Here is a 23,631-nt window from a genome sequence, read left to right as displayed (position 1 = left end):
GTAGAACCTCAAACAACTGGGATCTTTGAATCCCTTACACTATTCTTGTGTGTCCTAGTTATAAACTAGAGTCGTCCTCTCCTTGAAACCTTATAGGATTTAGCGACTAAAAATACTTCACCTAGGGATTCATGAAGCCAGGTCCAACTATTTATATCTTGATAGTTTGAGTATCCTGATATTGTTTTGATTGTTGAGCTTCTCACTCAAAAACGATAGATAAAAATCACAAAGTATCTTCGTCTCAGATTTTGTGATTCCACAAGTTTCGACTTGTGAGGTGAATGATAATCTAGGCTCCTCTTCGGGAGTCATAATACCGGATTTTGAGGTTAGTTAGACTTTGTCTATTGCTATCGATTTCCTACCTCATCTTGATCTTTGATCAGAATGGAAATGACATATAGGCTTATCTGTGGGAGGTAGATTGGTTTAAAGTCTTCAATTAAGTTGAAGCAACTCTTAGGATGTAAATGACGTCAGCTAAGGGAATCAATTGTGCGGAGTCCTGCTGGGATTCAAAAGGCATAAGGAGCGCGACTGTAACTAATTGTTGTGATGGTTTAATTCAGTCTCCACTACATTCCAATACGATGTTCTGATAGTAGGCTAGTATCTGTAGCGGCTTAATATAGTTTGGTGTTCAAGTATGGAATAGGTCCCTGGGTTTTTCTGCATTTGTGGTTTTCTTGTTGACAAAATTTCCGGTGTCTGTGTTACTTCTTTTCCGCATTATATTGTTTATCTTTATAATTGAAATATCACAGGTTGTACGTAAATCAATCAAAGTAGATATATCCATCCTTGTGTTGGATACGACTTGATTGATTCTTGGATATTGATCTTTAAAATCGTCCAAACAGTGTAACACATAATTAGGTTCACGGACTTGGTTCTGTAAACATTCTAATTATGAGAGAAAGAGATATAAACTCTTCATATAATTCCTTGATTGAGATTCATTAAGTTGAACTCTCAGAATTGTATTCGTGTTTAGTCCATATAGGTTTCCTAAGAAAAAGTTGGCGGTTTATTTTGGTACCCCCATGTTTTTCAGTTCTACCAAGTTTGCCAATATAGGTAGGGATCGGTTCTACCATAACTCCTAACAATAGCTAGGATCGGTTTTACCAAGATTCCCAATATAAGTAAGGATCGATTCTACCAAGACTCCCAACAACATCTAGTATCGATTCTACCATGTATCCCAAAGTAGGTAGGGATCGGTTCTACCTTGACTCTCAACATAAATTAAGATCGGATCTGCCAAAATTCCCACTATAGGTTCGAATTGGTCATCCAATAGATCTTCATCGAAAACCAGACCAAAACACCTATTGAATTCTTTTCGATTATGAAACAAGTTTCATATATGTACTTCCTTTGAACATATGTAATAAAACATAGTTTCCTAGGATGAAATCACACCTATATACAATACACAATCAAGTAACAAGTTATATAGATTATGTCGATGTCCGATTTACAAAGTTCAAAAGATAAACGTTATACTTCGTAATTAAATATTCTTACATATGACCAGGTCTAATACTAGAGTATTAAATATAACCTCGCATGTTGTATTTTCAATCTTAAACGACTTGAAAGTAATGATACGAATAGAAACAAGTGAAGTCACTATCACTAACCTCAAGCGGAAGGATGATATCTTCATTGTGGTCGATACATCTCCACGTTATTCAGGTCTTCAAGGTATTACTTGTATGTCTCAACATTCCTAGACTTTCTAGTCTAACCTAAACGAAGTTGACTCTAGTACATTTAATAAAGCGACTCTAATTAAGTTTTGATACTAAAATATGACAACCAACCTTGACATACCAATTCTTGGTGGGTTCAACCGAGCAATGCTCTAACAATCTTCACATTTGTCATTTTTAGTGACAAAACTCTAATACATATGGAGATAAACAAATTACAAATAACTCATTCTTCATACGTTTAATTCCAAGTTTCAACACCACAATATCTTGTACATATTCAAAGAATAAATTCCACTTGACATTTGAATAATACAAGCTTTACTCCCCCTAAAGGAAATCCAGGTTTATATTTTCAATTCGAACATCTTTGTTATTCCCCTTTTGTAGTATGAAAAACTACACATCTTGATGATAAGTTTCTCCCTCTTAGTATACGCTTTACTCTTTTGTTAGATATAAAGTTTAAGCACATATGTCATTTGCTAGTGATCATAAATCACTTGTTTACTCCATATATTTCTCCCCCTTTTTGTCACAAAAATGACAAAGAAACGAATAAATATAAGAGAAATCCGAAAGGATCTTACAAATTCATAAGAACTTGTACAACCTATAAGAGTTAAGCACGAAGATTACACATACTCCCTCCATTTCAAAAAGGCCGTCCGCTTTGACTTTGTCAAAATATTAAGGAGACGGTAGTATTTTACTTGACTACCCTTAGTTATTTACCTATTTTATTTTAATAAAAATGCTAGCAATGAAAACTACTTAAAATTGTTAGGAGGATTATAAATATGAGATTTAAAAGGAAAATTAACAGATATCGAATTTATGGAGTATAAACTTTATAAGGAATTTAATTTTGGGATCAAAATATATATTCTCTTAAAAGGAATGAAGGACATATTTGTTTCCTTAATAATACAAATTTCTTTAATATTTTAGATCGGGCCAGTAAAAATGAATTTATGAATATAAAAAATTTAAGGGTATATCAGAGAGTTCATTGAAAATATATGACTATAAACAGAAGCTGGACACAATTTTGAAACTGACGAAAATGGAATGGACAATCTTTTTGAAACGGAGGGAGTACCAGTTTAGATAACCAATTCTAAAACTGAAACTAAGTAATCTTGTTTTAGCAAGTTATCAAGGAAACAATTTCCGGACCGAAGCAATTTTAAGATAACTTAGTTACAAAACCGAACCGATTATGTATGTATAATCGCTTTATTCTATAAGATTCAAAAGAGATCAGAATTAACTCAATTTCTCTTTTCAGGTTTCAATTATAAAATAATTGCACCTTTTTTTAGACAAGACAAGAACTAGGTTAGTTAACTAGTGTTTCTCATCAATGAATCAACTAGACTTGAATAATCGAATCCTAATTTTGACAAATTTAAACTAAAATCAGAATTAACTGAATTTTACTTATTAGGTGACTAAAACAAATGATCCCTTTTTCGTTAAGCAAAAAACAAAAATCAGAATTGACAGAGTTTTTCTTAACCAAAAACAATTGAACATAACAATCCACATAAAATAATGGAAATATAACAATTGCATCGTATTTCGTTAGGCAAAAGCAAATAATAGGCAATTAAATCATCTTTTCTTAGCAGGAAAATAATTAACTAACTCAAAAATCATACCTTATTATTAGTTTGAACATGTGAAAAATATTATTATTTTATTGTTCAAAGATATTCCTTGATATTCAAGGTAAAATCCCAAACCAAGTTCGAGAATCTTTTTATTAGGATTTTCGAATTTATATGTTTTACTCCCCCAATAAATAAAACATATCTCTAGAAGATATATTAGTAAAGTATACTTGTATCATAGATAATATTGAGTTGTCATCCATGAGAGGTTTGGGTAATTAGTTGGATATTAGCTGGAATTAGACAAAACCAAAAATTGGTATTTATTGCATGTCTTTAGATATTTTCGGTTATGGAAATTCCTTGGTGTCCAATCTACATTGGTCTATAAATAATTAAGTTTTTTCTTCTTACAAACTTATCTTGGCACAGGAACTTCGCTTTGTAGTTACTGTGGTAGTCGACTAATAATATTACTTGTAATACTTATCTTGGAGAGGAGAGTCTAATTAGGTGAAATTTCTTACGTTCGCTAGCTTAAAGACTTATGTAGGATCAGGAGCGTCTAGATAGTACCGTTGGTGAGCAACTAGAATTTGCATTTTTTTTTCCCGTTTATTGATTTGATTGACTAACAATGATTAGATCTTGGTTGCACCTAGTTTTATTATTCTTGAGATCCTTCTCTTCTAACATAAGGTCACTAAAAATGATCTAAGATTGACGATAGTTCATATCTGACGATAGACTTGTGATCATCCATTGTTAACAGACTATGTTCCGTGCGTGATCGATTACAAGGGAATCAAGTTTATTTGTGAAGGTACATTGAAAACATTGGAAATTTGAAGATTTATTATTGGTTTCTGATCATTGTGATTTACTTCGTGCACAAACTTGATCGGCTAGGATCCGACTTAGCTTTGTTTACCTTATGATAAACATCTTATTGCTAGTCGTACAGATCGACAATCTATCATTTGGCGATCTTCTTTAGGATCCGAATATGATAGGTTGTAATCCCAGAACTTGGTTGATCTAATTTAACAAAGGAGTTTATATTATTTGAACAAAAGAACCTTTGTTTAACTCAACACAAATCTCTGATTTACTTCTTGAGATTGATAGAGCGCTTACCGAATATAAATTAGTCCATTAATTTTTATTTCGGAATACGATCCAGAGAATTTGAGTGCAAGAAATCTTCACAGCAGGTGAAACAACTTCTGATAGTAGACTTGATTTTATGATTCAAGTGTGTTGGCCAGATTGGTTGTAGGCTCAGGATATTAAAGGAACTAGGTAAGTAGGGTTAGTTTACTTGGTCTCAACTACACGAAGTTGGTAGTAATCTTTGTATAACGGCTTAATTATGAGAGTACTTAAAACTGGACTAGGTCCCGAATGTTTATGCATTCGCAGTTTCCTCGTTAACAAAGTCTTTTTTGTGTGCTTTTACTTTAATTTCCGCATTATAATTATTTTTTTTAGTTATAACAAAGTAATTGCACCTGTATTTTAATTAAATACTTGGGTTTGATCCCTATAGTTACGTTCAGTTTTGGTACCCATTTTATATACCAAGTGTTTACCTTGTGGTTGCTATATTTTTGACAGTCTCTGTCTATATTAGATCACCCAAGGTATCTGTCATATATGTTGATATCGAAACAATTGTAGTGTACGTGGAACCCTCGTCATTTCACTTGGCCTATACAGACTAGGATTTGTTTGGTCTTTGGACTTGCAATACGAGTTGTTTTTGGTTACTAGTCCCAACTTGGATGAAGCATAGTTTTTTGTTGATCGCTTCATGGTACAAATTGGGTTAGTAAGCAGCCGCAACACATCATATTTGTGGTCTAACATCTTATATGTAATGACTCGAAATTCCATCGATACTATCCTCACTTAAACACTGTGATTACCCAGCAGTGTGATTTTTTTTAGGTACCGATGCGGTCATTCACCAGCCTCTTCTTAAGAGGTCACCCATCCCTCGACTTCTCTAGGACAAGCATGCGTAACTACTGAGATTTTTGCCATCTATTGAGCCAACTGTGATGAATAGGCCTCGGTGTTAGGAGAGGACAAACCATTCCCGATCTTCCAATCGGTGAACCCTACCTGTCGAGTCGGGGTATGATGATACTACAATCTTAAATTGGGAACGTCCTCGGTTCTGAAATATATATACAAGTCTAGATATCCGATGTTTTCTGCAACTCATGAGACTAGTACCCGACTTAACCCTCCCAACATACTCTCTCACCCTTGACTGGTGACCCGCCACCGACTATAATACTGTAATAACCCGACGGTCCACCAATATTGTCCCAACTTAGCCACCGCGCTTATCTGGCAGTGTGGGATTTTTTTCGGGCACCGCTACGGTCAGTTAGCAGCAGGTTCCTAGGAGGTCACCCATCGTTGGATGTACCGTCTATCAAGCTTAACTGCAAAGACTTTTTCCAATGCAGGAGATGATTATGATAGAAAGGCCTCGGCATTTGGAAATTACAAGCCATTACCCATATTCTAGTCGACAAACCCTACCTTTCGAACTAGGTATTACATTGTTGCTCATATCATCTAACTGGGATATGATGCAACATGATGCTAACTTCATACCATCTGTGTTGGCAATGCTAGGTAAGAGATAATTGTTATCAGAAGGAACCAGGAATTAAGATTGAGATGGGCTAATTTTTTTTTTATATAAACATGTTGATTTAAGTGAACTAATTCCAAAATACTAGGCGGGCTAAATTCATAGTATAAGATAAATACAAAGGTGTTTGAGTGGTTTTCATGATTTTAGGGTGTGGGGTCTAGAGCCAGGGTTAGTCAACCCTTGGCTTCGCCCCTGGTTATCACATTTGATGAGGTAGTTATATTCTATTCACTGGATGCTCATACATCTTATCAATCTACACCAAGTTGGCATGTATCAATTTGGAATTGGGCATGACAAGAAAAAAAGCTAACCAGATTGCAATTTTTATCATAGGCTAATAGCATCACAGAGACATGCAAGAAAATAATTCCATAATCCTGGATGATGCACCCTTGGCATGATCAAGATCAGTGCACACATTCATCTCAATGTCGAAGCGGAGTAAGGAAGTTGAAAATAATCTTGTAATGAGCATATATTCAAGTTCAAGGCATGACTAATGCCTGAACAATATCCCAAATTGTGTGATGCATGCCATATGCATCACATACTTCTAAGTTGGAACAATGTGGAGCTACATATGGACACCACGTTAAAAGTATCATGCTTACAAATCATGTCTGGAAACGTAAGACGACGTGCATTCTCCTGGTAAGCCTTGAAGCTTTACGAACCCGTCATTATATCAGAGAGACGCATGGGGGAGTTTTGGCTTGTGCAACACAATAATGGAGGCAAAACTTTCTCTCTATCACATTGATATTCAAAGGAACTCGAGGAAACCTAGCTCCCGGATGGATCAATTGCACGAAAATAGGTCAGTAATGACTTATATACTAGACCAAGGAAGGAATGAAGCTTGAACAGTTGTGCAAGTCTATGACGTACGACAAATGCGTCATCATCATCAGTTATTCAACTAAGTAACACGTCTGGTGTATGGGTAGAAGTTTTCCAAAAATTGGAAAAACATAGTGGAGTGATTCACTCTACGATCAGCGTTTCAAAAAAGTGAGTATCATAGCCCTGACGAGTACGACACATGTTGGTGCAAGTATGGCTCCATATCGACAATTATGAGTCAGTTAAGACTTTGACACTTTGAAGATAAAAGAGGCGAGTTAGAACTGTATGAAGTAACGTTCACGAAATCCTGCTTATAAAGCATGTAGGAAAAAGCAAATCCATGAATATTTTCTTGGTAAGAACAAATTTTCCGATTTTGAAAACCCGGTTACCCAAGTGAGTGGCATACTAGGAAGTCGAACTTTTCCAAATAGGAGTTGGGAACAGAAAATTCTGGCGCGTCACAAATTATGAGAATCTGAAACAATTTGACATAAATCCTGATTGAACATTGCTTAATGAAAAATATTTTAGATCAATTTCTGTTTTTGTCTACTGCATTACTTGAAATTCCTTGATTTCTATTCATCTGTTTATTTTTCTTTTATTCGGAAAAGATTATGGTAAGCTAGTTGGTATATGGTGTATCCGTGTGTTTGATACATATTGGTATCAACAAAACTATCGTATGATATATTACGTATACATGTGTTTGAAATACCTTGGTATCAATAAAAATATTATTACCGACCTTATTCAAACATTAATTCTCGTAATAAGAAATGTATGATTGTAAATCACAATGAAGACCTCCATGCAGTAAAAAAAATCTTTTTGTCAATAAGCAAGACAGACATGCTACAAAATATCGTTGATCTAATGATTGAATACCATTCCGGAAGTTGTTTTTTGATTTCTAGAAGTAAAAAAGGCAAAAGTTAGCTTGGGTACACGACTTTAGAATAAATCTAGAAACATAAAGGTAATTTTTTGTGAAATAAAAACATTATGTTTCCGACTTTTGTTTCTGGAGTACTTTTACTTCGGATATCCAAACAAATTATAAGAAGGTGTTTATGGTAACTTCTACCTTCCGAAAGCTACTTATGCTCTAGAAGTTGCCAACATACCTACTGCGGGTGGATTTCCTATCCATACATGAACAACCATGTAGAAGTAAGAAGTTGACTAATCCAAAAGAATTTTAATATATGTGCTTCTCTTAATAATTAACCATTGTCCAATGTGTCTCATTTCATGGCATTTTCGAATCAAAATACAATCTTGGAAGATATATAATTGAAAGCAAGCGCGGACCAACTTTCAAATAGAAGATGGGTATCTTTGACTTTGACAAATGCACCGCATTTTATTTTATTTTATTTTAGCATTATTGTTTTGGGAACAAAAATGCACCATTACTTAATGGTGTTACTTTAACCACAATTGGCAAGTAAAATGCACCTCCAAAAATAAAAAGTGTTCGACACTTGGTCCGAATTTGGAACCAAATTTTGAAAAAGGTTCTTCATGTCTCAAACCATAATAATTTAAAGCCTGAAAAAGTTCTGTCATCCATCTTTTATAATGCAAATTTCCCTTTGATATGATGATGATGTTGATGATCTCCATTGATGGGAACAAAAACAAGTCTTCCCCCTCTAGATTCTCTGTCACTAGCTCTAAGATACTATTCAAGCTGTCTATTAGTCAGCCTACAACAGTGTAACACTAAACGACATTCTTTTTCCAACATTACAACTCCAATCTCTCACAGCCGTCCGTTTTTAAGAGATCGTAGGACCCACACTCTGTCGCGGGAAAACTATATGGACACCCATATTTTATTACTAGGTAGTAACCTCGTTGTTTTTTCAGTTTTGAGGTCTCTTTCTCTAGCTCTCCCAATCTGTCTCTGTTTCCTTTTTTTTTTTTTTGGCATTGTGGAGTGTAATCAAAGAATTCAAAACCTGGGTTCTGATTATTTTTTGGTTTTGATTGAATCTAGGGGTGGGTTCTGATTGTTTTGGACTGTGAAGGTCTGAAACAGAGAAGAAGATGGTGGATATAAAGAAATTTCTGACGAAGAAGACTGTGATTAGTTTAGCATTAGGTCAATTTGTATCTTTGTTAATTACTTCCACCGGGTTTTCTTCATCAGAACTTGCCAGAAAAGGTAATAAAACCTGATTGATTCTGAATTTTGATTTTTCGAGTGAGATTTTGATGCATGTGTGTGTGTGTTTATTTGGGTTTTGTTTGATTTGATTCTATTGATTAATGTTTGATTTTGGGTTTTAGGGATTAATGCACCGACTTCACAGTCTTTTGCGAATTATGTGTTGTTGGCAATTGTCTATGGAGGTATAAGAATCTACCAAAAGAAAAAGCTTCAGGTGAGTAATTATTCCTTACTTTTCTACTTTTTGATTGAAGAATTTTATATGGAGATTGTGTTAAAAGATTGTATTTTGTAGACTACTTGATAATTGAAGAATTTTATATGGAGACTGTGTTAAAACTTAAAAGATTGTATTTTATAGAGTACTTGATAATTAGTAAGTTCGAAAAACAGCATACTTTTTCTTTTGTTAATTGGAGAATCTGGTTGTAGCTGGATTGGAAATTTGAGGATTAGTACAGGAAGAATGTATGAATGTTCTTGAATTTGGCGAAGGATTACAGTCTGTGGTCTATCCCCCCGCCTTGCAAATACAGTCTTTCTTAGAGGAAGGTTTCATTGATTTTGTGTTGCAAGGAGACTGATTGGCATAATCCCTCGGTGACTACTGCCCGAGGAATAATGTTTTAGATGATCAATTTTGGGTGTTGGTCTGCTGCACTACTTGAAACTCCTTGATTCATGTTCATTTCTTTCCATTTGACTAAAATAATGATAAGCCAGTTGGTATATTGTGTATTTGATTTTTCCGTTGACCATACTCTAAGAAGGGGCTGAGAAATTGGCACTACAAAATGAAAGCTATGAGTAGCGGTCTTTTTGTTTTTCCTTTAATCAGTGTTACAGTGGGGATTGTTACTCTTGGGAATCGGGATCATTCAGAAGTCTAAAATAGTGAAAATGTGGAAGATAGTAGTCTACGAGATAGTATAAGCTTATTTACTGCTTCAATTGGTAGGATAATATGTCTCAAAGAATCATTTTACAGAACGGTTAATGTAGATGATTCTTTTTTTGGGATGGAATACTCATTAGTTTTTCAATTTTATGCAGACGAAATGGTACTACTATTTGCTGTTTGCTTTGTTTGATGTGGAGGGCAACTTCCTTGGTGAGTATGGCATGGGGAAAGAGTCTTGCGCATTTTTGTTTTGGAATAGGTAGCGTCGTTCAAGGGTTTTATTGTTAAGTTTGCGTTTGCATTTGGTGACATTCATGACCTCTAATTTCGATTTCTACGAAGCCTTCATGTCACTTTTTTTTTTTGTCTGTTCTTGTTGCATGTCCCACGTAGCTCAGTTGGTATCTTGCCTGTGCTAAGCTTCTGAAATTCTTAGAAATTATGTCAAGAAAATCTTCTCCTCTTTTTACTTTCTTGATAAAACCGATCAATTGCACCTCAAGTGCCATTTTTTAATCCTAATATTTGCTGTAAGATGTTGCTTGTGGCTTTTTATAGCCAATCTAGTACTATGCTGGATCTGGTTGTTGACAAGGTAAACCACTTTAGCTTTCTTCTGTCTATAAGTAGTGGGCAGCTACAATATAGTAACAGACTGCTCCTATCTACAAAAAAAAAAAAATTGTCTGGGGATTATGAAAATTTCAGAAAATCTTCTACGAAGAATTTGAATGGTATGCATTGAGGATGTCAATTCTCAGAATAGGTGTGGATCATCTTCAAGATTTTCTACTTCAGAATTCAATTATATCCTGTATGTCAGTCTAGAGCATGTATATGTGCCATGAACAGTAGAAACTGAAACCTTTTGTTTTATGATTGACAGCATTACATTTAAATATATAAATTCTGTTTATGTCTTGATCTGTGATAAGGTCAAACCATCTGGATAAAGGTGTTGTATTTACTTGTATTATTGTGTTAATTATTGGCAAATGACAAGAATACTAATGCCATGATCCAACTCATTTTTTTATTAGTAGTATTGGTGTTTTGCATATTATTAGAAGCGAAATCTGAGGTTCAGAGCTGTGCTAAATTAACCGTATTCCCTTTTTTGTTTAGTGGTGAAGGCCTATCAATACACATCTTTGACAAGTGTTATGCTGCTGGATTGCTGGACGATCCCCTGTGTCATATTATTTACATGGTTATTCTTGAAGACCAAATACAGGATCCGAAAGTTTATTGGTGTGGCGGTCTGTGTAGCTGGTCTTGTTTTGGTTGTTTTCTCTGATGTGCATGCAGCTGATCGAGCAGGTAGTGTGCTGTTCGATGATTTTTCTCTGCTCTTCGTTCCATGAAACTTAACAAAATAAGCATTCAAAATCCCTTCTTCTTAGAAAACGTTTCCACTTCCTGTTTATTACCATTTGTTTGTTTGAGACATCAAATACCATTTTTTAATGGTTTGTAGGAGGAAGTCATCCTATTAAAGGAGATCTTCTTGTGATTGCCGGGGCAACACTCTATGGTGTTACAAATACCAGTGAGGTATGTATCCATGTTTCTTTTTTCATTGCACCAGAACCGACAATTATTGCGCATTTTATGTTTTTGAAATCAAATCTTCGTCTGGGATACGAGCTTTTTTTCAGCATTACTTTTTCTTTTCCATGCATGAGCAAGTGTTAGATTATAATTGTTTTGTCAGCAACACTTACGCCATCAGTGAATTTTGTCGCGAGTCCTTCTTTATGATACCAATGTTTCTTTTTTACTAAAACTGCTTCACTTGATTCTGTCTCTATCAGGAATTTTTGGTGAAAAATGTTGACAGAGTTGAAGTCATGGCAATGTTGGGTTTATTTGGAGCTATCATCAGTGCAATCCAAATGTATCCATTATCTCATTAATATTTTGTGTTGTCGTTTCTCATAAGCACAAGTGCCTAGTGTTTGTGTCTGACAATCAATGTTAAATGGTTTAATCCTTAATGACTTTTGCAGAGCCATACTTGAGCGCAATGAGCTCAAAGCTATTCACTGGTCAGCTGGTGCAGTAAGTTCTTTTCCCCATTTACTTGTCTCATGTGTCATAAATATGCTTCGTAGAGTATAAGAGTAAAGTTTCAAAAAACAGCTTGGCATTTCCAAGCTTACACTTCATTTGAGTTTCAGAAAATTACAGAACTTGTATTTTCTGTTGAAGAGTATGCTTTGCGTTTAACATAGACCGAAAATCTTTATTTTGAACCATCCCTCTTTTGCTTCCAATTTTACACAGTTGCTCCCCTACAGTGGATTTGCAGCAGCGATGTTTCTGTTTTATTCTACAGTCCCAATCTTGTTACAGGTATGTCCTGCAGCTCATGTTGGTATTATAATATCCGCTGCCTTAACAATTAATACCTGCTGTCTTTTAACGATTTTTTTTTGTTTGTAAAGATTAGTGGATCTACCATGTTAAATCTCTCTCTGTTAACTTCAGACATGTGGGCTGTCTTGATTCGTATATTTGCATATCATGAGAAGGTATGGCCTCTTAGTCATGTTATCTTATCTCGTCCTCTTTAAGTCATATTTTGAGATTTGCTCCAGAAAGTTGATGTATCTCTTCTTCTGCAGGTGGATTGGATGTACTTCATAGCCTTTGCTGGCGTCGTAGTTGGTCTCATTATTTATTCTGGGTATGGATTTCTAACACCTTCCCTATCAGTGTGTTACTTTACTCTCGCCCAGAAATATTTACTCTTCCAACTTGATGCTAGTAACATTTATAAAGAGCCTTCACCAAATTGAAAAGGCTAGAACACGAGTGAATTCAATATTTTCATTTATCAGATACTTGCATGATTAACATCTCTTCGAATTACGTATTCTTCAGGGGTTCCAAAGAAGAAGAAAACAAGACTCAGGTTGCTGCCTCAGGGCAAAGCACGGTCATAGACGAGGAGGCTGGTGTCAGAGATCAAAATCAAGGATCATCAACACTCAAAGTGTAATTATAAATTAGAAATTTAGGAAGCAAAAAGTGTCGTGCTTTCGTTTAGACACCAAAAAAGTAAAGTTTATTTTCTTCCGTAGTAGGTGATTAAATTTAGAAGGATATTATTGGGGCGTCACACTCTAATAGAGGGGCTTCACTTGGATTCTTAATGTCCAAAAAAGTGGTTATGGGATATCCTAACACATATACAAAACGTCTAGATTATCCTTTAACTAGAAGTGATTTTACGTCCAGGTTTGGATTAATTCCAACCGTAGAATTTTTTTTGCATGTAATTTTACGTCCAGGTTTGGATTAATTCCAACCGTAGAAGCTCATTTTACGTCCAGGTTTCTTTTAATTCCAACCGTAGAATCCGATTTTACGTCCAGTTTTCTTTTAATTCCAACCGTAGAAGTGATTTTACGTCCAGGTTTGGATTAATTCCAACTGTAGAATTTTATTTGCATGTAGTTTTACGTCCAGGTTTGAATTAGTTCCAACCATAAAAGCTCATTTTACGTCCAGGTTCCTTTTAATTCCAACCGTAGAAGTGATTTTACGTCCAGGTTTGGAATATTTCCAACCGTAAAAGTAATTTTTCGTCTAGATTTGGATTATTTCCAATCTTAGAGGTTTATTTTACGGCCAGTTTTTCTTCCCAGAAAAACTTTGTCCCAGAATTCACCAAGTATACAACAAAATTCATTAATTTAATTTTTATCTAATTAAATTAAATTAAAATTAATTAAATAATGGTTGTTTAGTCTTTACAAAATTATTTGAGATAAGGAGTTTTTGATATTATTTATGGGTGACCCGTTTTTGTCCTATTAGGTGACGCCCCTCTAATGAAATGTGACGTCCCAATAATAGCCTTCTAAATTTATCCGTGTAAATTTTTTTTTATTGTCAATGATGAGATATGGAAGTTGCAGGTGGTAGGATGGTCTTTTGTGCTCATGTTTTTGACGTTCTTTCATTTACCATACATATTCAGAGAATTAAGCCATTGTTTTTTTGCAGAATATGTTTTCGTTTTTTCAATGAATTTAGAACTTGAAACACTTGGCAATTGGTGGAATTACAACAATCTAGGATCACTTAAAAGTAAACAAGACACATGAAACAATACAAGGCGAGCTTTCTCCCTGGATCAATCAATCCATAACCAAGTGGTCATTTGCTGGTGAAAGTCGAGCCACATTGCAATTTACATAAACTCCGAGTATTTCCACAAAACCGCCAGACACTCGTGTTCTGCGGCTGCCTCTGAGTGGAAGCTTATCATTTTTTTAGCACAGTCTTTAAGTTGAGATTCAGAGTAACCTGTATTGAGCTTAAGCGTTTCGCTCCACAGAGGGGAAATCATCTGTGTGCACCGTGCTGCATAGACAGCAGATGCTGCCAACATGGACGGGCAGTACTTTAGCATTGCATATTGCAGGAGACCCAATTCCGCCAAGAAAAACACCATGTTCCCCATCTTCTCATTTGCTTCAGCAGCCTTGAGAAAGTGAACAAGGAAATGGTATGCAGTAGGGAAGGGTAATGTCCATTTGAACCTCTGATAGGCACATTTTTGTGTCTTATATAATCTCAATTGTATATATTATTAGTACTCGATTTTATATTTATTATGGCTTTTTATGTCCATGTAGGTATTTTTGGAGAAATAAGCTTTTGCGGCGAAATTGGCTAAAAAAATGGTTTTTTGCGCTCGTGGGAGAAAATTACTATACGGACTCTCACTTTGGATAAGGGGTAACCTAATTACTAAGGGGTGACCCATTTCCAGGCATCTGCTAAAGGGAGACCGGGACTGGATAAAGGGGAGGTCACCTTCTTCACTTTCAAATTAGAAATTTTGGCGGGAAACTATGTGCAGCGCCTGGCAAATTTTGGACTCGATTATTGGAGCTATTTTATGGAGATTTAATTGCTAAGCTAGAGTGGGCTGGACTTATCATGGTTATACAGGGTTAGTACATGTTTTTGGATCGATCAAATTGGGATAGAATGGTCGGGAATTGGAATCAAAGTCAAATAAGGAAACACGGTTTCATGGGTTCAAAATCTGTTATTTAAGGAGATTAAATGCAAGTAAACTCTTTCCAAAGATACATATATATGTAAGGAAGAGTTTGAGATAAGTGGGAAAGCTCAGAAACACGTAAAAAAAATTTGGGAAGCGATTATTGCCGTGACTGCCAACAAAGGAAAAAGGGAATTTTGTTGCGATTTGGGAAAGATTCAATGACCCTTTTGTGTATAAATAGGATTCTTAGGTCCCCTGGAAGAGGAACGGAGAGTTTGGGGTCGATAGGAGAGCTCAGGAGGCGAGAATCAGAGATTACAGGAAGCCTGTCTCTGCTGCTGCTGCTGCTGAAGAACAAGCATTGCAACTAAGAACAACGTCTCAATTTCGCAACACTGCTACAGTATTCTCTTTGTAACAGCTGAACAGCCACACCTCCTGTAACAGTGAACTCTGTAACGCCATTACGTCGTTGCATATTCACTGAATCATATCATCTCTTCAATAAAAACAACTTTTGAGCCTGTTTTTGATATGAGAAGCTAAACCCTAACACTGGGATGACGGAGGAAGCCCTATTTCACGCATGTGGTTATTCTAATAATTCCTTTATGACTATTTGCATTGATTTTTAATCGATTTATGATTTTTATTGAATGGGTGTGATTTCGTTTGATGGTGTATGCTTGGTCTATGTATTTTTGATAGATCATGCTTTTGACTTACAATCATTACTTTTCAAAAATCTACTTTTTGGCAAAGAATAAGAGTCCATATTTTTATTATTTGAACTATAATTGATTGGAATTATTATTTGAGTCGCATGAATGGAATTTGGTGGAATCCCGAGTCTCAGTCTCTCTCGACATTGTGACAAACCTTTTGTATATATATTTTCTATTTTTATTTTAAGTTTAGAACCCAATCTTATCAAGTCCGAGTTGAACGAACTTTACTACCACTTAAAAATTACATCAATTTTTGGCGCCGCCAACGCGGACTTGTATTTAGATTTATTTTAGGTCTCTTTTTCTTTTTATTATTTTTTGTTCTTTTTCACGTGTTTTGGTATTTTTCGATTCTTTTCAGATTTGGAGCGAAACTACAAGGGAAGAAAAAGTGTTATAAAAGGAATGCATAGCCAAAGAAGGAAAGAAAAGAGGAATCCGAAAGGAGTGAAGAAGAAGATTCTGTATATAGTTATTTTGTTTTATTTTTAGAAACTGTAAATAAGGTATTATTTTTGTAATTTTTCTTTTCCTTTTTGGGACATTTTTATTTTTGGACTTTTTGGACATTCTTGGACATTATTTTTAAACCCTAAGGAAGGGTCAAAATTAAATATCAACTGTTTGCAGGGAAGGACGACAGTTACGATACTGTCTCGGCCCCTCGGGTTCGTACACTGACATCGGAGTCGGTGGCCTGAGTCGACTTCAACGGTTCATCGCCCGTCTGGTACGGGAGGTAAAACTCTATCCACCCACGAATCCCCTATCAGTGGGTTTTATTTTGTGATAACTCACACCCCTTCAAAAGAATGTCGAACTGGTATCATAATAGCCAATACAACGAATATCCGACTGAGTTTCAAAATGGCCGTTACAATTTTAACCATAGTGTGAATAGTGATTTGGAACATTGATTAATGATTTAATGGGGGTTGTAGTAGTAGTGGTAAGGATGGTTCGAACTCTAAGACTTGTGAAGGTGAAGGATTTTTAGATTTATAGAAATTATATACAAAAATATTGACAAATTGGTAGAGAGGTACTGGGACTAATGATTCGGCCAATCTTCATAACATAGGGCTCAATGGTTTATTCTCAAAAATAATCTCTCAAAACATATATGGACTCTTATTTTGCCAAAGTAGATTCTCAAAACATTGATTGCAAATGTTAAGCATGGAACATCAAATCACCTAAGCTAAGCATGACCCATCTAATCAAATAACACCCAATTTAATCAAATCATATTTCAATTAATTTTTAATGCAAAAGTCTTAAAAAGAATTAATAAAATTACCCATGTATGAAGCTCGGCCTCCTCCGTCGTCCCAGTGTTGGGGTTTAACTCATCATAGTAAAAATTCTCTCAAAATAATTTATTATGGCTCAAAAATGGTTTACAAATGATGAGAATATGAGAAATACAATAAAACCAGAGAACTACGACCCTCAGTGACAAAATAAGACTGCTGCCGATGTGTCGCAAACGCTGTGGAAAATAAGACTGCCTGATGTACGACCCACAGGTGTGAGTCGTTATTACTGTAGAAAAACGACTGCTGTAGCAGGTCCGTTCTTCGTGTTCTTGGTGTTCTTCATCATCATCAGCAGCAGCAACAGAGTTCCATCAACTCTTGATTTCTGCTTCTCTGGACCTCCTCTCGACCCCCAACTCTCGACACCTTCCCAAACTGTTTTGCCTTGTATTTATAGTGAATTGGAGCCAAAAATCCGACCATTGATTGCATATATTCTCCATTTAATCCAAATATTCTCGGCTGCCAATAATAACGAAAATTTCCATTTTTAATCCCATGCACGCGTTAACTTTGATCCTGCACGCTCCCATTCGACTTATTCACGCCTCAAAACTCTTCCAACGCCAGCAGAACTCCCCCATGCACACAAGAACTTCAATTTTGCTTGTGTTACAGTACACGTGCTCTGTTTTGGGTGTGTGAATCATACCGAAAATTCCAGACAAATTTGATCGATCATGTCACCCATACTATGTTCCTTAACCTATATCACATCTCTATACCAAATTTCAGCCATTGAATCGACCCATAACCCCTTCATTTTGACGATCGAAATTCTGCCAGAACTGTTTAGAAATTTCCCGCCTTTTTCCAAAATTTGAATTATGAGAAGAAAAGTGTCCTCCCCCTAATCCTGTACGGGTGTCCCTTTAGCAATTGGGGTGGAAATATTAATTTTGGGGTGGAAATAGTAATTTTGGGGTGGAAATAGTAATTTTTCTGGGTTCCTCCGGTACATTTCTGGGACGCTTCCGGTGCATTTTCTGAGGTGCCTCCGGTACATTATCCTGGGGTGTAAAACACTACTTTTCGAGCTCATTTCGCCGCAAAGGCTTATTTCTCTAAAAACATCTACAAAAACACAAAATAACACAATAAGTACTTAATCGAGTCTAACAATACAGAATATTGAGAACAAAATAGACACATAAATGCGTCTATCAAACATCAACCTTTTCAAGGTTACGACTCATACCATGGTGAGCCCAATTACTATACACACACACCGGTCATACGAGCAAGAAAATAAGGATTATTATAGTACTAGTTCCTCGTCTTTGGACAATAAAATGAAAATGTTGAAAACTAGTCCCTATTATGATCCTTCTGAACCTGTTCTTACTCTAGAAGAGTCTCTCAAACAATTAACTGAGAATACAAATAGGTTTGTGTTAGAAATGAATAAACAAAATGCACCCATGAGTGAACCTTCTATACACGATACCATAAGGAAGTCATGTGAGTCCATTCAAAAGCTTTTATTAGAGGCCCAGAACAGAACTGCTCAAGATAGTCTTAATTTCCAATATAGTGTTTCCAATAGTACCCTTGAAAATGAGGATAGTTATTTGCATAATCAAGATGCCGAGGTTAGAATTGGTAACACTACCTTTTTAGATGAGGTTCAACCATTTTCATGTTATTATGATGATTATCACGAGGATAGTGTTGATGAAGAATTTGAAATATGTAGGCATAGTGATCAGGAATTTGTAACTCCAAATGAACTTTATGATGATAGTGTTATTTCTGGTTCAGATCCCGATAATTTTAATGATTATTCACCTATTCAAAAGGGCGGGGATTTGATTAGAGATAACACTTCTTTAGATGATGTAGTATTTTCTTTTGATTACGAAGTCGATAATGGTTTAGAGGAACGAGTTTATTCTGAGAATATCGTTTTAGAGTCTAGCGATTTAGAAACAATGGTCTTAGACGAAGAGAATGAACTCGTACAACTATTAAATATGGGTGAGGATGTGTCACTTGAGTATAACTTAGAAGAAGCAATTGACTATTTTCAGGATTCCAACGATCTAGAAATTAAGGAAATTGTAGCTAGTCTATCTAGAGATACCTAAAACTCTAAGTTTGGGGGTGATTATCATTCTCCATGTGCCTCAACCATTTTAGCAGATTATCTTCACACACTTTTTTCTGAACCTAGTGATGTCCATAAGGAAGTTCAGTTGTTAGAAACCTATCCTCTGGTTGATGAGGTTAGACCAGGCTATGATACCAAGATCGACTTTGTTTTCCCACCAAATATTTTTCAACCAATTGTGGGAACGTATAAATTTCATATGTGTAAATTATTTAGTTTTGAGACTAAACCTAATTACTTTAAGAGATTAGGGTCGATACATTTGCTTAAGATTGACCACCAGTTTCATCGTGGTCGATTGTGTGAGTCAAAACTGATTGACTTTAAGGATCTTCAATTATTCAGGTTATTATTATGTGCTTTTAAATTTTTACTTGAGTTTCTTCAGACTCTAATACCTGAACCGGATCTTAGCTTTGAGGAATTCCAACCCATGAAAATATTTTATTTGGACCCAGTTATAGAACCTGAACCTGAACCACATCTAGATGTAGTTGTCTTAAACAGGAAACTAGACAAGGGTGTGCTTTATTTGTTTATTTTCTTGACAGGTTGCAGATTCCTTTTATTTGTGATAGCTCTATTTGGTTTTGATGACCCACAGAAATTTCGGCTATTACTTTATGATTCTATGAGGTGACTAATCCTTTCTTAGTCTGGTTGAAGACTTTAAACTTAGCACTTCTTGGGAGGTAACCCAACATTCATGCGACACAGTAATATCTTTCCTTATCTCTTTTGCTTCAAATAGTAACAGTTTCTCCTTGTTCATGCTTTTAATTTCATCTTTAGAACATTGAGGACAATGTTAGATTTAAGTTTGGGGGTATGGGAGAAACTTTTTAGTTGCAGTATGAATAAATAAACTCCAGAACCTAGAAATTTATGCCTATTGAGGATTGCACTAACTAATCTAAGTGGATGGAAGCATTTTGATCGTAGGAGTTGAGGAACCAATCTGATTAGATGGAAACATCTAGAAGAGTCTATTCATAAAAGCACAGAGCTCGGGTGTTAGAATTAACATGATAGTTTCGCCATATCTCGTTGAGTCCTTTTCACTTCTATTTTTATTTTGTTTTTAAACTATGTTTCTCTAAGTGATTAGGTGGGGCTCACAATTCAAGTTGTTACCAATGCTAGGGTGAATTAGATTGATTGAGATACAAAAAAAATAAAAAAAAAATTGAGACCATACCATTTGACCAAAAGGAATAAATTCAATAAAGTCGACCACTGGTACCCTTGTATATGCCAGTTGTGTTGACCTAGAGTTAGGTTATCGACCACTGGTTCCCTTGTATATGCCAGTGTGTTGATATTAGTTAGACTAATATCTCAATCCATTAGGATAGGTTCATTTTGGCGGAGGCCTTCAGACAGATATGGGAAACGCCGTTCACTTAGTAAACATCAAAACCATCTATGTTTTTCTATATCCATCTTCTTGATCTATCCATGTGATTAGTTTTGACTCCGGATATTGATGTTCATAGTGCGACTATCTGAGTAGAGCTCTGTCACTTTATATGAATTTTAGTATGCTTGAGTGCAAACTCGTGTACAACAATTGGAATTTCGCATCAGGGTACTTCCTCCTGTAGTCAATAAGTATGCCAACCAAGGAGATTCTTTAGTGCCTTCCAAGGTTCTGCGTAGATAGCTAAGGTATGGAGTAAAGGTTTTGTGGGTATATCTCTAGTAAGCCCTCCCGAGACTATAACTCGGCCACTAGGGACACCTAGGGGTTTAAAGGCTTATTGCATACGCTAAGTGCAATCGACGATGCCTGCGACAGTGAGTTAGGATTTTATTTTCTATTTGATTTGCTCGAGGACTAGAAAATAATAAGTTTGGGGGTATTTGATAGGCACATTTTTGTGTCTTATATAATCTCAATTGTATATATTATTAGTGCTCGATTTTATATTTATTATGGCATTTTATGTCCCTGTAGGTATTTTTGGAGAAATAAGCTTTTGCGGCGAAATTGGCTAAAAAAGTGGTTTTTTGCGCTCGTGGGAGAAAATTACTATACGGACTCTCACTTTGGATAAGGGGTAACCTAATTACTAAGGGGTGACCCATTTCCAGGCATCTGCTAAAGGGAGACCGGGACTGGATAAAGGGGAGGTCACCTTCTTCACTTTCAAATTAGAAATTTTGGCGGGAAACTATGTGCAGCGCCTGGCAAATTTTGGACTCGATTATTGGAGATATTTTATGGAGATTTAATTGCTAAGCTAGAGTGGGCTGGACTTCTTATGGTTAGACAGGGTTAATACATGTGTTTGGATCGATCAAATTGGGCTAGAATGGCCGGGAATTGGAATCAAAGTCAAATAAGGAAACACGGCTTCATGGGTTCAAAATCTGTTATTCAAGGAGATTAAATGCAAGTAAACTCTTTCCAAAGATACATATATATGTAAGGAAGAGTTTGAGATAAGTGGGAAAGCTCAGAAACCCGTAAAACAAATTTGGGAAGCGATTATTGCCGTGACTGCCAACAAAGGAAAAAGGGAATTTTGATGCGATTTGGAAAAGATTCAATGACCCTTTTGTGTATAAATAAGATTCTTAGGTCCCCTAGAAGAGGAACGGAGAGTTTGGGGTCGATAGGAGAGCTCAGGAGGCGAGAATTAGAGATTACAGGAAGCCTGTCTCTGCTGCTGCTGCTGCTGCTGCTAAAGAACAAGCATTGCAACTAAGAACAGCGTCTCAAATTCGCAACACTGCTACAATATTCTCTTTGTAACAGCTGAACATCCACACCTCCTGTAACAGTGAACTCTGTAACGCCATTACGTCGTTGCATATTCACTGAATCATATCATCTCTTCAATAAAAACAACTTTTGAGCCATGATTTATTCTTTTGAGCCTGTTTTTGATATGAGAAGCTAAACCCTAACACTGGGATGACGGAGGAAGCCTTATTTCACGCATGTGGTAATTCTAATAATTCCTTTATGACTATTTGCATTGATTTTTAATCGATTTATGATTTTTATTGAATGGGTGTGATTTCGTTTGATGGTGTATGCTTGGTCTATGTATTTTTGATACATCATGCTTTTGATTTACAATCATTACTTTTCAAAAATCTACTTTTTGGCAAAGAATAAGAGTCCATATTTTTATTATATTAATTATAATTGATTGGAATTATTATTTGAGTCGCATGAATGGAATTTGGTGGAATTTTGAGTCTCAGTCTCTTTCGACATTGTGACAAACCTTTTGTATATATATTTTCTATTTTTATTTTAAATTTAGAACCCAATCTTATCAAGTCCGAGTTGCACGAACTTTACTACCACTTAAAAACTACATCAACCTCACCATAATTGATTTCTCCATCTCCAATATCGGCTCCGTGCTGCATGCATTTTCTGTGATATCAGCAAATCTATCTGTATTTGGTGGTGAAACTTCTTCGTATTTGCTTGCTATAAACATAGCAGTAACCCCTATTAACTGCATCTCCCCCTTTGTCGCAACTAAATCCATCGCAAGGTATCTATCAAAAATCTGGACAGCAAGATATAATACTTCTGGTGAAAGCTGAAATTCCCTATGAACATCAATCAACCAATCCACAACAATCATCCTCTCACGCTCAGTTATATCGTATTGCAAGTCCATATATCCATAAACTTGATGAATTGAAGTTGAACTAATCTCTGTGACTTTGTAGAATTTGTACATATCTTCCACATAATCCACCACAGCCAAGGGATTCCCCGCATTTGCTCCATCGGTATTGACAATATTGGATTCCTTCAGTACATCGCTCACAGCTTTGCTCCCAGCACTAGTACCAAGAACTAAAGTTTGCTTATCTGGGCTTATAAGAATTGCTCTAGAACCCATCTCTTCTACTCTTCTCTTCAGAGCTCAATCAAAGTCGCCATTTCTCTAATCTTTTAAGGTATTGTGTCCCTTCTCTATACAATTGTATATTTATAGGCACGGGAAGTTTCCTCCATTGGTGTTCTTGGATATAGAAGTTGTTCCCAAAATCCTATATAGAAATTGTTTCCAAAAATCAGACGTTGTCTAAGGGTCTAAACTGGGCCGGGCCAGTCAAGCCCACCCATTAATTAAACCTTCATATAGGGGCCTACGATGTCCCATGATCCTAAATTTCTAATGTCTGGTTAGGGGGCATCCTAAAGGCAATTTAAAAGTCTAAAAAAGCCCATCTGGGATTATTTTATTTTTTACAAAAATACTTTGTAATCAATTTGTAACGATTTTTATAGGAAATTATTGTTTGGCAAATATTTTTCAAAATGCTTTTCTTTAAACTTATGTTTAAGGTCAAACTTTTAAAGTTATAAAGGAATAGCTTTTTAAAACAGAAAAATAGCCTGGCTAAATTGGGGCCTATGACACTTAATTGAGGCCTATAGATTACTTCATCCCGAATACACAATGATAAGGGGTGTCTAAAGATTGTAAAAATACTAAATTAACCCTTAAAGAAACTTTAATTATTCT

The 23,631-nt window shown here is 35.7% G+C and overlaps 1 protein-coding gene and 1 pseudogene across 2 annotated transcripts; one reads left to right on the top strand and one right to left on the bottom strand.

Moving 5' to 3' along the window:
- Window positions 1–8,729: 8,729 nt before the first annotated feature.
- Window positions 8,730–13,164, top strand: LOC113337001 (solute carrier family 35 member F1-like). 2 transcript variants are annotated; one of them, XM_026582703.1, is made up of 12 exons: window positions 8,730–8,745; window positions 8,869–9,036; window positions 9,162–9,256; window positions 10,096–10,153; window positions 11,069–11,263; window positions 11,421–11,497; window positions 11,758–11,840; window positions 11,953–12,004; window positions 12,230–12,298; window positions 12,391–12,477; window positions 12,571–12,632; window positions 12,830–13,142. In XM_026582703.1, exons 2-12 carry the CDS (start codon window positions 8,919–8,921, stop codon window positions 12,945–12,947), a joined length of 1,014 nt encoding a protein of 337 aa, XP_026438488.1. In that variant the 5' UTR covers window positions 8,730–8,745; window positions 8,869–8,918; the 3' UTR covers window positions 12,948–13,142. The 2 variants fall into 2 exon arrangements, with proteins under 2 accessions (XP_026438488.1, XP_026438494.1); XM_026582709.1 differs by lacking the exon at window positions 8,730–8,745 and having other exon boundaries at window positions 8,797–9,036; window positions 12,830–13,164.
- A 779-nt stretch (window positions 13,165–13,943) lies between these two features.
- LOC113360275 lies at window positions 13,944–23,001 on the bottom strand (annotated as a pseudogene).
- Window positions 23,002–23,631: the final 630 nt, after the last annotated feature.

Source organism: Papaver somniferum, chromosome 1 (assembly GCF_003573695.1).
Source record: "Papaver somniferum cultivar HN1 chromosome 1, ASM357369v1, whole genome shotgun sequence".
In the NCBI taxonomy this organism is placed as follows: Eukaryota; Viridiplantae; Streptophyta; class Magnoliopsida; order Ranunculales; family Papaveraceae; genus Papaver; species Papaver somniferum.
This window is presented reverse-complemented; position numbering and strand designations above follow the sequence as displayed.

Excerpts from the sequence above, each read along its gene's own strand:
- LOC113337001 (XM_026582709.1), top strand. The coding sequence starts at position 8,919 with ATGGTGGATATAAAGAAATTTCTGACGAAGAAGACTGTGATTAGTTTA. Across the intron at positions 11,498-11,757 it reads GTGTTACAAATACCAGTGAG|GAATTTTTGGTGAAAAATGT; the intron begins GTATGTATCCAT and ends TGTCTCTATCAG. Across the intron at positions 11,841-11,952 it reads ATCATCAGTGCAATCCAAAT|AGCCATACTTGAGCGCAATG; the intron begins GTATCCATTATC and ends TGACTTTTGCAG.